This window comes from Martes martes (genome assembly GCF_963455335.1).
Source record: "Martes martes genome assembly, chromosome: 15".
Lineage (NCBI taxonomy): Eukaryota > Metazoa > Chordata > Mammalia > Carnivora > Mustelidae > Martes > Martes martes.
The window spans coordinates 32,118,844-32,132,781 of NC_137903.1; the positions used below are offsets into that span (position 1 = coordinate 32,118,844).

At 37.1% G+C, this 13,938-nt stretch overlaps 1 protein-coding gene across 2 annotated transcripts in view; it reads left to right on the forward strand.

Annotated features, from left to right (window-relative positions):
- DENND1B (DENN domain containing 1B) overlaps window positions 1-13,357 on the forward strand; it is a 256,368-nt gene extending 243,011 nt beyond the window's left edge. For both annotated transcript variants that reach the window (XM_080824962.1, XM_080824961.1), the window contains 3 exons: window positions 10,652-10,725; window positions 11,686-11,902; window positions 12,724-13,357. In XM_080824962.1, coding sequence (XP_080681088.1) covers window positions 10,652-10,725; window positions 11,686-11,902; window positions 12,724-13,260 — 828 coding nt within the window. In that variant the 3' untranslated portion in view covers window positions 13,261-13,357. The remainder of the gene's footprint in view (window positions 1-10,651; window positions 10,726-11,685; window positions 11,903-12,723) is intronic.
- Window positions 13,358-13,938: the final 581 nt, after the last annotated feature.

Below are 13,938 nucleotides of genomic sequence, written 5' to 3' on the forward strand. Positions count from 1 at the left end.
TCTCACTCTTTATACATTTGCTTTTGGTTTTTCCTTCATATGAAATGCTTTACCTTCTCATTTTTACCAGTCTATTTTCTTTATTCTATTCAATGTCTAGCTATAGATTGAGCTTTGCTAGTAAAATATCTCCTTGGATAAATTTTATTCCATGCTGAAACGCTACCTTTTGCTTTAATGTAGTGTTTTTTCACATTCTCAATAAGCATCCCTTGCTATACAAGTGTTTCCTTCCAAAATATTGTGAATTTTTATGTATACGTGATGCGTATTTTCCATTTCCACATGAACAGAATTTTATTTTACAATCATCTGTTTTAGGACCGAGGAGTCTGTTTGCAGACATACGACAGCCAGTGTTCCATCTTATTTTTAATTCCTCATATCAGAATGATGTAAAATTCTCCAAAACTCTACTTACTTTGTTTCTTATGATGTCTTTTTGCATCCAAAAGATGTGTACCCTTTTCTCATGTAGCACTGGCTCCCACAAAAGTTGCAAATGCTATACTTATTTACTAATTTGTACAGCCTGTGAGTGAAATTGTGAAATAGTAAAGTGACCATGGTGAATATTATACCTTCACCAGCTCTGTACAGTTCAGAAGCTTCTAAACCTCTTTATTTGATCCCAGAATTTTCCATTGTTTATAGTATGTAATTATAGCTCTATATTGTTAATATTGTTAATCTGTTGACTGAGCCTACTTATTAGAAATATTACAATTTGACATTAATCATGACGTATTAATGGTCATTTAAGTAAATTTTCATCTCTGATCAAAAAGTTTGTGTTCAGTTGTATTCCTACAACGAAGGATAAGTTTATATTTACAGCTACTTTATTATATTCAATAATTGGTATTTATACCACATATTTGTTGAAAATCTTGAGAGGAGGGATATCTTTTTCTTTTCTGTGCCTCACAGTATGGAAGACAGTAGCATGCATAACTGGTGTTTCGTGGATCTTTGTGGAATGAAGAGATGCCAAGAATTTTTTCTTTAATTTTTTTTTTAACTTATTTGACACAGAGAGCACAAGTAGGCAGAGAGGCAGGCAGAGAGAAAGGAGGAAGCAGGCTCCCTGCTGAACAGAGAGCCTGACCCGGGGCTCGATCCCAGGACCCTGGGATCATGACCCGAGCCGGAGGCAGAGGCTTAACCCACTGAGCCACCTAGGCACCCCAGAATTGAGATATGGTTACTACCTTATTTTAAGGAATGCACAATAGCAGCTTTCAGTAGGTTCTCAAATATTTGTTGAAAGAAAATAAAACAATAATTGACTTTCTGTTATTCTCCATTATCGGAGCCTGCAAGGTTGGGGTGTATCCCCCCACCCCAACCAATTTTTCATCTCCCACTTTTTCTTGCTAGATCTTCTGAGCTCTCCCCCATTTCCTTAAAACCCTCCATAAATTTAAATTTATCCAGTCTTTTGCCTTCTTAGTATATATCTGCCATCTAGTGAGCAAAAAGGTAATTGCAAAATTAATGCACACTTAAAGAGCCCTGTGCACCAGCACAGGTTTTAACCCACAGTGCTCTCATAGCAGCCTTTCCTTCCATTACACATGCTGTGCTCGTCCTACCACAGGGCCTTTGCACATCTTGTTCTCCTATCATCATCTACTTAATAGCTGCTGACCTTTTAGGGCTCAATTCAAACATCTTTCGTGGAAAGACTTCTCTTGATTTCCCCAACTAGGTCAAATTCCTCAAAGAAATCATACTCTAGTACAAATTATCACAGCCATATGTAATGTTTAATTTATGACTATTCAATTTAATTTGTATTTAACTTATTAGAATTTAATCTACATGAGGGCAGGGAGCCTTGTTCTCATTCATCATTGTACCCTAGCATAAAACCCAATGCCTAGCACATAGAAAACGTTTCTGTAATCTTTGTGGAATGAACAAATGAATATAATGGTTTTCTGTACCTCATGAACACTGAAAATGCTTATGTCAGTCAATTACAATAGTTCTTTGCATTATATAATTTATCAGTTTTTTAATTATTTTGAATACTCAACAGAAACTACCTACTATGTATGGAGGTATTCATTTATTCAGGAAACATTAAATGCTTGCTTTAAAGAATAATTTTATATAACTCTCTTCTTTTATTTTGTTCATTACCTATTGAGGGAATTAGTAAGATGTTAAAAGCTAATTTGAAGAAGAAGATAATTTGAAGGACAGACACTTAGTCAGGAATACTGAAGTGTATATGGTAATGAATACCCAAACTTATCAATATCTACACCATAATAATTGCATCTTCACTGGACAAAATTATATCTCTATGGACATGAAGCTGTTGCATTGCCACCAGTCCTCCATAGGTTGACTTCTGTTCCTGTAGGGTTACAAATAGTTAGAGACTATGAATGGTACAGACCACATTAGTATCAGATAATCCTGGGAAGGAATGCTAGACAACAGCAAAAATTCCTTCGAAAAGACCCAGGTAGTTTTTTGCCCGTTTCAAAATCTTTTATAGTTTTCCCTATAATAATAATCCTGAAGATTATTTTTGAATAAAAAAGAAAGGCTGTTCTCATTAGGTTTGTCCTATTATTTATATTGAAGCAATAAGAATGATAATTCACTATATAAGTCTTCTTGACTTTGCTTTATAAATCTAGAGCTATGCAATACTGACTAGCTTTAAGGCCAGAGAATTAATTTCTTACTGGAACTTTTCTATTCTTTTTCCCTTCCCTTCCCTTCCCTTCCCTTTTCTCTCTCTCTTTCCTTCTTTCTCTTTCTTTCTTTCTTTCTTTCTCTATTTTAAAGATTTATTCTAGAGAGAGAAAGAGATGGAGAGAGTGAGTGGAGGGAGGGGCAGAGGGAAAGGGAAAGAGAGAATCCCAAGGAGACTCCCTGCTGAGTGTGAAGCCTGACACAGGTTTCCATCCCATGACCCATGAGATCATGACCTGAGCCAACATCACCTGAGCCAGACACTTACCTAACCGAGTCTCCCAGGCACCCCTTTCTGGAAGTTTTCATAAGAAATCTCAGTTTGGGCTTGTAAAAGTCTGTTATTTCCTATCTTGAGACTAGGAAACCAAGTCCAAGAAATCTTTCCACCATAAGTCCTATCTGAAATGCCTATAAATTAGGGTGAATTTCTTGAAGTTCTCCAGATTTGCTGTTCCCTGACTTGCTCGGTGAGGCACTTGTAAAGCTGGACTCTGTCATAGACACCAGGCAGGTTTTTGGGGGAAGGCATTATTGTCATTGGCCCCATAAATATAGCCAACCTTTGTTTCATAATAGTGGCTTATCCTGACTTCTACTTGGTTGCGTGATTTGTGTCCAGTTGTATCCTGACAAGGTAGATAAAGACAATGAAGGATGCAGAGTACTGTAGAATCAACCCCACAAAGGCTTCTAAACAACATCCAGAATTCCACTGATAAGACACTCCATAATGTTTTGTTCTTTCAAAGTCTTTTACAGTTTTTCTGACAATAATATGTACCACACACATGCTTGGTGAGGGTATGAGAGGTAAATTAGTAAGATACCTGCCATCAAGAGTCTCCTGTACAGTGGGAGAAAGAGAATTTAACCATGACCATGGTACAGTGGGGTGGACAAGTACTCTAGGTGGCGTGTGAATTGACTGATGAAAGAGGACATATTTCCTGAAGGTGGAACTCATGAGCCAAGGCACGAGGGATAATTAGAAAAAGAGGGGAAACACCATGGAAAGGGAAGTTCTTGTAGACACATCAACACCTTTAGGTCAGGGGCAGAAGACACTGGAAAGCATACAAGCAAGGAAGAGGGCATGGTAGTGGGGGAGCAGACATCTGTATAGCAAATGGAACCTTCAAAGAGATTAACTCAGCCTGATCCCTCTGGGCAAAGGTAAGGAGGATGAGATTTATCCTCAAAATTGTATGGGACCATTGAATTTATTTAAAGAGGAATATAGTATTGTTAAGTTTGCCTTTTAAAAGATCTCTCTGTCAGCAGTTTAGAAGCTGTAGCATTCTACAGAGCAGGATAATAGAGACTTAGACTTTCAAATGAGAATAGGTATGTACAGACAGATAGTAGGCATAGGGACAGGGAATAAATGTAAGTGGAGAACTTTTCAGGGAGAGAAATCAACATGTGTAAAGGTCCTGTGGTAGAACAAGTCAGGGCAAATATAAGAGATTGAAAGAAGGCCATAGCAATGCCTGTGGGTTAGAACAAAGTAAATGAAGTGAGCAAGGGGCCAGGGGCCTAGACTTGCAAGACCTGATAAAGGAAGAGCAAAACAAAGAAAGTTATTTATCCTTTTTTTGTTGTTTGTTTCCTTCAACAAATATTTCTTGAAAACCAACTAAAAGCTGCTACTCTGCACTTCCTGAAAACAAAGCAGCAGCTACATCTCATTTTTCTCTGACTCTTTGGTATCTCTTTATTCCACAACCAGTAAGCACCTATTATATACATACCACTGTTTTCCATGCTGAGAAGTCATATAAAGAGCCCAGAGGTCACAAGCGTGAGACGTGGCTCTCGCTTACAGAAAGCTCAGGGTACAATAGTGCAGGCAGACACATAAACAAATAATACAGCATCATTAATCCACTGGCCAGATGTTTGCCAAATACGTGGCTACACAAAGAGCAGGTATTTACAGAGTTACATTTGAGTTATGTATTGAAGAATGAGTAGGATTTTTTTTTCTAGTAAAGAAGAAAGTGAAGGTAAATTCTGACAAAGGGTACCTTATGTGCAGTGGTATAATGATGAATTCTATATGGGAACTAACAAGTCATTTGCTGTGGCAAAGTAGTGGGTGGTGGCCAGTTGGACATGGGGAGAAGAACAAAAAGAAAAAGCAAGAAGATAGGTCTTGACCATGTTTGGATGGGAGTCTCTCCTTAATGCCAAGAAGTTTGACTTTTACCTTGAAGGAAATTAATGCTTTTAATCAACCAAGGGAGTAAAATGACCGGATACAAGGTTTTTTAAAAAAGGAACATTGAGTCATATTCTGGCAAATGTATATTTAGGTTTTAAAAATTAAATTGTGGGATGCTGAAGGATGGAGAGATATCCTCTTAATTTTAGTTGTATTTTTTTGTAATCTATGTGTATGGTAAGACATTTTAATGGTTGAAATGGTTGCATTTCATTGGCAGAAACTCTATGTGTACATTTTTATAAGAGTATTGTTTATCTAAATAAAATGTTACTTAAGTGAATTTATTAATCTCTAAGTTGGATTTGGTCACTGGTATCAAACAAATAACAGACCAAGGGATTTTGCCTGAGATTATGAAAATCAGTGTGATACCAAGTGCTAAAATGTATACAATGTAACTGTTTTCTTTTTTGTGTGACTTAATTATTAACTATAGTACCTCCATTTCCTATAACACTAATCATGTTTTAAAATATTAGAACCTGGAAAGCTTGAATTTTATGATTAAAAGAATCTGGTGGCTAACTTTGTGGACACCCAGAAAATGTCATCCTACTCCATTAACACGTCCTAAAGATTGGAGGCAGCAAAAACAACATTATAGTTCTGTCCCTTGTGGCAATAAATTTTAAAAATCAGGCTATTATTGGTATTCTGACCAGGAAAGAAAAAGTCTCTTCACCCTTTTTATAAAAAGTTATGGGGGCACCTGGGTAGCACAGTCAGTTAAGCATCCAACTCTTGATTTCAGCTCAGGTCATGATCTCAGGGTGGTGAGATCGAGTCCCATGTCAGCCTCCCGGCTCAGCGCAGGGTTTGCTTGAGATTCTCTCTCTCTCCCTCTGCGCCCTGCACTTGCTCTCTCTCTCTCTCTCAAATAAATAAATAAATATTTTGTAAAAGTTATGAAAAAAGCTACACAGATTTCAAAATGCAGAAAAGGGAAGAGCCTAAATAATGGCAAACAGCAGACACCCAGGCGGTGACCAGCTTGCCCCGCTGTCCACTAAGTTCCCAAATGCATGCAGGATGTCACATCATTCAGTAGATCTTTGAAAAAATATTTTTAAGTTTTTTTTTCCCCTTAGGAATCCACTTATTTTTTTCCCTTTTCTCCAATTTTTTTTTACCATGTTGACTGTTTATAGCTTTATCTCTCAATCACTTCATAATCATTCTTTAAAAAAAAAAATCTGTTCATAACTATAGCCCATGTTATGACTGTCTTGGAGTTTACTTCAAGAAGTGGGACATAATCATTTATGATGAAAGCATTTATCTCCCATTGCAAACTTTCCTATTCCATGCTTCTTCCTGTGAGATTTCTGTCCAGATCTTAAATAGAAATTTTTTCTCTGAATACATATAATATACAAAACTCATTCTACTGGCATTTGTACCTGTTCATTACTGTTACAGTTAAAAAAAAAAAATCTATACTTCTTCCCAAAGGTCAGTTGTATTATAAAAAAAAAAAAAAAGTGCATGTATTTTATTTTTATTCTGTGTATTGAGATTACTTTTCTCTTTCTTAGTTGTTTAAATTTCAGTTTCTGTTTAGTTAAGTGTGCAGGTTTTCAGTAACGATGTCTCCGTGATTTGTGAACCCGGGTAAAGATGTACTGTTACTGGCTATAATATTTTCTGTGCTCTAAGCTTATTTGCTATCAATTATGCATGAAAGACTTCGCTTTACAAAATTGTGACCAGGTCTTTTTGCCTTGTGTTGTGTGTTCTGGGCATAGTGGAAACAATCCTTTATTTCCTCTGAAAGCATGGTGCCTAAGTCCCAGCCCACCAGAAACAGTAATGGAGGGATAATCTGGGTTCATAAAAGCTCAGAAACTGATGATGCTCTTGTTACATAAGCTGCCATTTTTCTCTGTCTTGAATGTTAATCAAATTGTAACTTTTTTCTCCCTTTGTTTTTCCTGTGCGACCTTAACCAATTATGTAATTTGATGTCCTCAAGCACTTGACACACTGATTATGTGTTTGGACCTTGTCACTTCATATATGGAGACTGCATTTCCTACTGCCTGATATAGATCCAGTCACTACTAATTAGGAGCTTATTTCAGATAACCAAACAACTTGTACGTGCAGGTACTAAGAGTTTAGAGAGTACAAATCTTAACACTCATAGAAAGTAGAATATTATACTGATCCGTTGTACTTCTGGTTTTAATTCTATTGTGAAAGTTCATTACAAGATGTACCATTTAACAACATCTCTATTTAGAAATTGATAGGACCCTTGCCTAGCTAGGAAATAAAAAACCAAATTCAAACATACTTGTGAAGCTTATATGAGTAGCTTCATAAAAAAAAAAAAAAAGTTGTGGTTAACAACAACACAGAATAAAACAACTGAGAATCTCTAGTATATGCAGGCAGATGTAGAATATAAAAGTAAATTGTGAAAGAAAATGAACAAGGGACCAGCAACACAGCAGAGAAAGACATTGGCTCTGGTTCCTGTCCTTGATAAGGTGTATGGCCTTGGGCAAATTATGGGGCCTCGTGGTAACCCTCCAGATTGATCGTGGGGTTCATTAGACTCTGAGCTCCTTAATGGCAAAGACTCAGCCTAACGCTACTCTGTATTCCTAGACCCTAGCCCCACTGTGTGTATATGAGAGTTCTTTCTGTAGTATTTACAAACATAAATATTAAGCTATGTATTTAATATCTTGTATTAATTCTTAAATAGTCAAAAATTATTTTTTAAATAACAGCAGGAAGTCTCAGCTCCCTCATAATTTTGTTTTGTTTTGTTTTTGCAAAAATTGAATGCATGACCCCTAGCTGGCATAATGTTAAGCATATACAGATGTCAGTGTAATAGTAATGACTTGTTTTTAGAAACAAAGAATTGTACTGTATTTTGTGAGTTTTGGAGGGGATGGATGAATTGTATTTTCCCTTCAGAAATAATATCGTAAGTGGCAGTTGTGTGCCTAGGCCATTCCTCAAATTTCTTTTTAACTCACATACCTTAAACTTGTCGTAAAATGATATTAGAGTTTGCACCCAAATACATAGCTAATCACCAAACTCCTGGAGAGACTCTCTACACATTCCACCAGTGGTTACAAAAATGTATTTCTCTCTACTCATTCTTTCCCTTCCTACCACCCCCGGCATGGGCATAGAGGACATGGAGGAGTAAGGATCGAGTACCATAGATTCCAGACACTTGCTTACTCTTTATGGCTGCAGTAGAAGAAAACAGTTACCTAGATGTGGAGATTGGAATCGGAAGACAGAAAGTTAGCCTTCTGATGATACGATGGTTCAAGCCTTCAAATTCACCTTTGCTGCCGTCCATTCAGAAACATGGTTTGCAGCCACGGCACCCATGGCACCCAGACTCTGGCCTTTAAATATCATTGCCTACTTAAAAGAAAGAACCAAACTCCTTTAGGAAGTGGCTGATTCCATGTCTGATGCAGAAAATGCATAAGTTGAAGTGACACATTATGTTAGGCCAAAATGAAGAAGCTTACTAAAGAGCTTCTGAGATCATGTTTAAAGGACATAGGAAACAATTTGAATGGGCTAACACTGACCCAAGATGGGACGATTAAAAAAAAAAAACTTAAAAAATTATTTTATTGTGGATAGAACACTTAACATAATCCAAACATATTAAAGTAAAAAGCTTAGAAGAACTACTACGTACCATGGGACATCTGGGTGGCATGGTTGGTTAAGCATGAGATTCTTAGTTTTGGCTCAGTTCATGATCTCATGGTTCTGAGATCAAGCCCCACATCGGGCTCCATGCTCCGTGTGGAGTCTGCTTCTCTCTCTCTCTCTCTCTCTCTCCATCTGTGCCTCCCATTTGCTCCCTCTCTCTTTCAAATCTTTAAAAAAAAAAAAAAATTCCTGGATACCTTTCAAAAGTACAGCTTCAACGGTTATCAGTGTATGGTCAGTCTTATTTCAGTACCAGCCCTTCCCGTGATCCTACCCCACCCTGGCTTTTTTTGAAGTAAAGTAGCACGTCACACATAGTTTAACCTGCAAATATTCAAGATGTATCTCTAAAAGTTAAGAACCATTAATGACTATGTTTTAAAAACATAATTATGGTGTCATTCAAAAGTCTAGACTGATCAGACATCAAGAAGGGTGCCCAGGTCGCTCAGCACAGAGTCTGCTGGAGATTCTTTCCTTCTCCCCTGCCTCTGCACACACCGCCCCCCCCCCCCGCCACCGTGTACACTCTTGCACTCGCATGCTCTGTCTCTCCAATAAATAAATCTTTTTTAAAAAATCAAGAACAACTGTGATAGGCTGAGCCATGTCAGATATATACAGATGATGATGACTTTTTAAAAACCCTCACAGCTCACCTTCAGAGATTGGTAGGCATAAGCTCGTTATTCTGGAAATTGTTGAACAAAAGGAAAGCATCAAGGATTTATCCTACCTCTACTGTACACCTCGTATTTCAGAATAGCCAAGTAGTTAATAGAACAAAACTCTTGGTAGAATGTCAACAAATAAAGATAGAAGGAATGCTTTTGAAAAGCATAATTTTGAAGCCCCTTCTGCATAATTAATTTACCCAGGGATTATCGTTGGGTACTAAAACCATCAAGTGAAAGAAAATTCATAATGGGTGGTATCAGCTAACCTGAATCCTGAAGCCATTAATGGATCTTAGAACCCCCAAAAGTGAGACATCTTAACATTACGTATGCAGTATAAAAACACATCTCAACACATGTAGCATAATCTTGTCAAAAACAGAGAAAAACAAAAAAAAAACAGAAACAGTCTAACCAAGCTTCCAGATGAGACTGCCAATTTATAGGAGGAGGAAAAAAATCACATATTCAAGGACACAAATAGCAAAAGGCTGGGGAAGGCAGCACTGACAGTCTCTGCAGGAGACTTGACAGACATGTCAACCAAATAGTGTTAACCATGTTGAGACTCTGGTCCACATAAACTAAAATATTTTGGGGTCATAAGGGCATATGAGAATGGTCTGAGAATAGAGGATGTTAAAGAATAATTGTTAATTTGTATGGTATAATAATGATATCTGTTAAAAGTATATACTGAAGTGTTTACAGGTGAAATGATAGGTTGTCTAGCATTCGGTTCAAAACCTTGCTATTCAGTGTGAGACCTTCAGATCCGTCAGCACTAACTTCACCTAAGAGCCTGTTAGAAATGCAGAAACTCCGGCCTCATCCTTAGAACTCAGAGTCAGAGCTACATTTTTACCATGATCTCCAAGAGAGTGATATGTACATTAAGTATTGATAAGTACTGCCTTAAAATAATTGGGGAGACAGATAAAAGAAACAAGATTGGCAAATATTGATGATTATTAAAAGTAGGGAATAAGTGCATGGGGATGTGATTGATTATAAGTCAACTATTTTTAAACCAGGGACTGGCAGACTAGAGCATTGTGTGTGTGTGTGTGTGTGTGTGTGTGTGTGTGTGTATTCAATCCAGTGATTTGGTTTTTGTCTGTTGGTTTGAGCTGTAAATGTTGACATCAGTTGTCTGATTCCCTCCCCTTCTTAATCCACAGATTGTCAAGTGATTGGTTAATATTTAAAAATCCTGAATTCATATTTCTTTTAAAAGTATTCCTTGTTAGATCAAATTATTCCTTTAAAATTCATGAAAAAGACTTATTTTAACTACTAATGCCAATTTATGGTCAATTCTCTCTAGGCACGCCTAAAAAGACCCCTGAAGAGCCTTGATGGCACTCTGTATGATGACGACTATGATGAGAGAGCGAGCAAGTAAGTCATGATGGATTTTAGTGTCCTACTAAGTGTTGTGGCTGAAAGGCAGAAGTTTTAGGATTTTAGAAGATAATTCAAAGGATGTATACTCCTAGAGATTAGATTTTGTTCCCTTGCAATGTTCTTCAGCAAAAGGAACCAGTGCTCCTTGGAGTCTCATGGGGAATGAATCTTGAGATGGGAAAGCAAGATAGACCTGAAATATCTTGTTCTTGGAAAGCGGTAAGGCCTACAGAAATATCTGCGATAGTGTTAAAGGGGAAATAGAAGCCCACCTAAGTTAGGCTCTTACCCTGCTAGTGAAGAGGGACGGGTTAAATGGCAGAAACAGTAAGAAAAGTCCATTAAATCAAGTTGGGGAAGGGGAGGGTTTTAAATCTGTGGTGATATCAGAAGAGGAAATTTTAATACAAAGTATTAAAAATTAATTTCACTATAAAGTAAGGGAAATAATAGTAGTAGACATTCAGTTTTTTTTTAAATAATTTAAACTTATATGTGGGTGACAAAATCCAGTCTTTTTTCTCCATTAAGTATATCTTTGTCTACATTAAGGAATATGCATTCTTCTCTAAAACAAGTGGGTAAATAAAGGGAAAACCACATACAAATACTGAACATGAACTCAGGCTATAGCAAAGTTTCCAAATGTTCCATCTACTATTCTAAGGCTATTGTCCCAAATCCCACAAAATTAGACTATGTGAAAAGCACTGCTTCTGCTTCCAGATTGAATAAGGTCCCATAGCTATTTGTTTGTATTTTCATAGTGCACGTACTCAAAAGTTCCCCTGTTTGAATTGGTTTACACACATCACTGTAAAGAATTTGGCCTTGAACCAATTCGCCATTTTGTTATGGTCCCACTGAAAAGCACTTTGGTTTCAAGACTGTCTCACTCATTGAATTTAACTGGGTGGCTGTGGGATGGCTAGCACGTGCTTCATTTTCCTTCAGGTTGTCCTCTGAAGACGGAGAAGAAGCGTCTGCTTATTTTTATGAAAGCGATGACTCTGTTGAAGCAAGAGTAAAGACTCCTTACTCAGGCGAAATGGACCTCCTAGGAGAAATCTTAGATACGTTGAGCACACACAGCTCAGACCAAGGAAAGCTAGCAGCAGCTAAGAGCTTGGATTTCTTCAGATCAATGGATGATATTGATTATAAACCTACGGTTAGTTGATTTTTTCAACCTATAAAATTAAATGAAAACATTCTTACCCTTGGGTGTTAATTGCCTCATGTTATAATCTTAGTTGATCGAAGCATTTAACCTCTAACGAACAGGTGAGTAGTCAGACCTTCAAAAATATGAAATTTTAATCATTAAGACTTATTTCTAGTTTCAGAATTCTAGTATTTTCTCATTTATGTATCCAATTCTGGTGGTTATTGACATTCATTGAAAATAATTTTTTCAAGCCGTAATATTCTCTTACAGTCTAGTTTTAGAGTTGTCTTTTCTGGGGAATTATTTAAATGTGAAGTGTTCCCACTTTTTTTCTATATTTCCTGGGTCTTCAGAAAATGTTGAAGAGATGTCTCAATTCAAGTACTTTTTCATTATATTGCTTCAAAAATGAAGGGTATTTTAAACAAACTGATACGAATGTTTTAAAAACACTAGAGATGGAAGTATGAGTAATGGCCACCCTGTGGTGACTGTAAGTAAGTCCAGAACTTGGCATTGAGGTAGTTGGTCTATTTAGGGGTTTCGGGGGGAGGGCGGTTGGCAAGTTCTTTTCATTTGCTTTTTCAGCTTTGTTGAAGTATAATTGACAAATAAAAAATTGTATATGTTTATATATTTTCTTGTTAATAGAGCCATTTACAGGTGTTCAGAATTAACTGTCGATGCTGTATTTCCTCTGGGGGGAACTTCCAAGTTGCCAGCCTTGAAAGATATTAATATTTTATTTCAAAATGGAAAAAAAATGCTAATGTAACATTATAATCTCATTAAAATATTTCTGAATGTGTTGTTTCTCCTTTCAGAATACATCCAATGCACCTAGTGAGAATAACCTGGCCCTGCTTTGTAGTGGTTCTGGTGATCAAACCGAGTGGCATCTCGGACAAGATGATAGCGCCCTCCACGGCAAACACCTTCCTCCCTCTCCCCGGAAGCGGGTTTCCTCTAGCGGCTTGACAGATTCTCTGTTTATCCTGAAAGAGGAAAACAATGAAAAATACCTCAGTGCTGACAATGTGAGGGGGCCTGCGGTCATGGAAAAGGCAGCTTCTACTTCAGGATTGACTCTCCAGCTAGCTTCGCCTGAAGTTTCTGAAAATGAAAAAACTAAACCAGAAAAGAAAGAAACACTAAGCCAGATTTCAGACGATCTGCTTACACCCAGCCTTGGGCGACATTCATCTACTTTTGTTCCTTGGGAGAAAGAAGGGAAAGAAGCCAAAGAGACTTCAGGAGATACCGGACTGCTTCATGAAGTAGTGTCCTTATGTCACATGACATCTGCCTTCCAGCAAGACTTAAACATTTCAGAAGAAAACGCAAGTGGAAACCAAGCTTAATCAATGATTAGGAGTCACTTTGCATCCGTGCTTCTATGGAGACATTTTAGGATTCCTTGTAATCTCTGTAGTAAACAGAATTATTTGTAAGGATGACAATTCTTAGTACTGTCTAAACGTTGTTTTTCATTTGGAGCATACGTTTTCCCCACTCATTCATCTCGGGAGTATATATTATCGATTGATTTTTAAATGTAACGCTGATTCTCCTACTGTGCTCTTAAATCAGGTACTAGTGTGTATGGATCATGGAAGTATATGTCAAACATATGATTTCCCAGTATTTGGTGCTTAATGCCATTCATTTTATTTAAACTAATATGCATATATAACCCTTGCACATAACAAGTAGCTACTATACTAATCTGGTCGAGCATGAACTGATCAGGATATCAAAACTTATCAAAACTAGCCTGAAACTGCTGAAACTGTTGACCTACTAACTGCCTTAATCCTAAGCCTATATTTAGCATACTTTAATAATTTATGGAATTACCTGTAAATTTTGAAGGATAAGTTATAAGTGTTCTGCAGAGCAATAATGCCTTTTTCTATTCGTTACATCAAGGACAAAATTCATTTTTCAAAGTTGAAAAGCTCTCTTGTGGACACTGCAGCCATGTTTTCCAAAATGTATAAAGGTACATATTGACCTTTCACTCAGTGAAATATATGAAG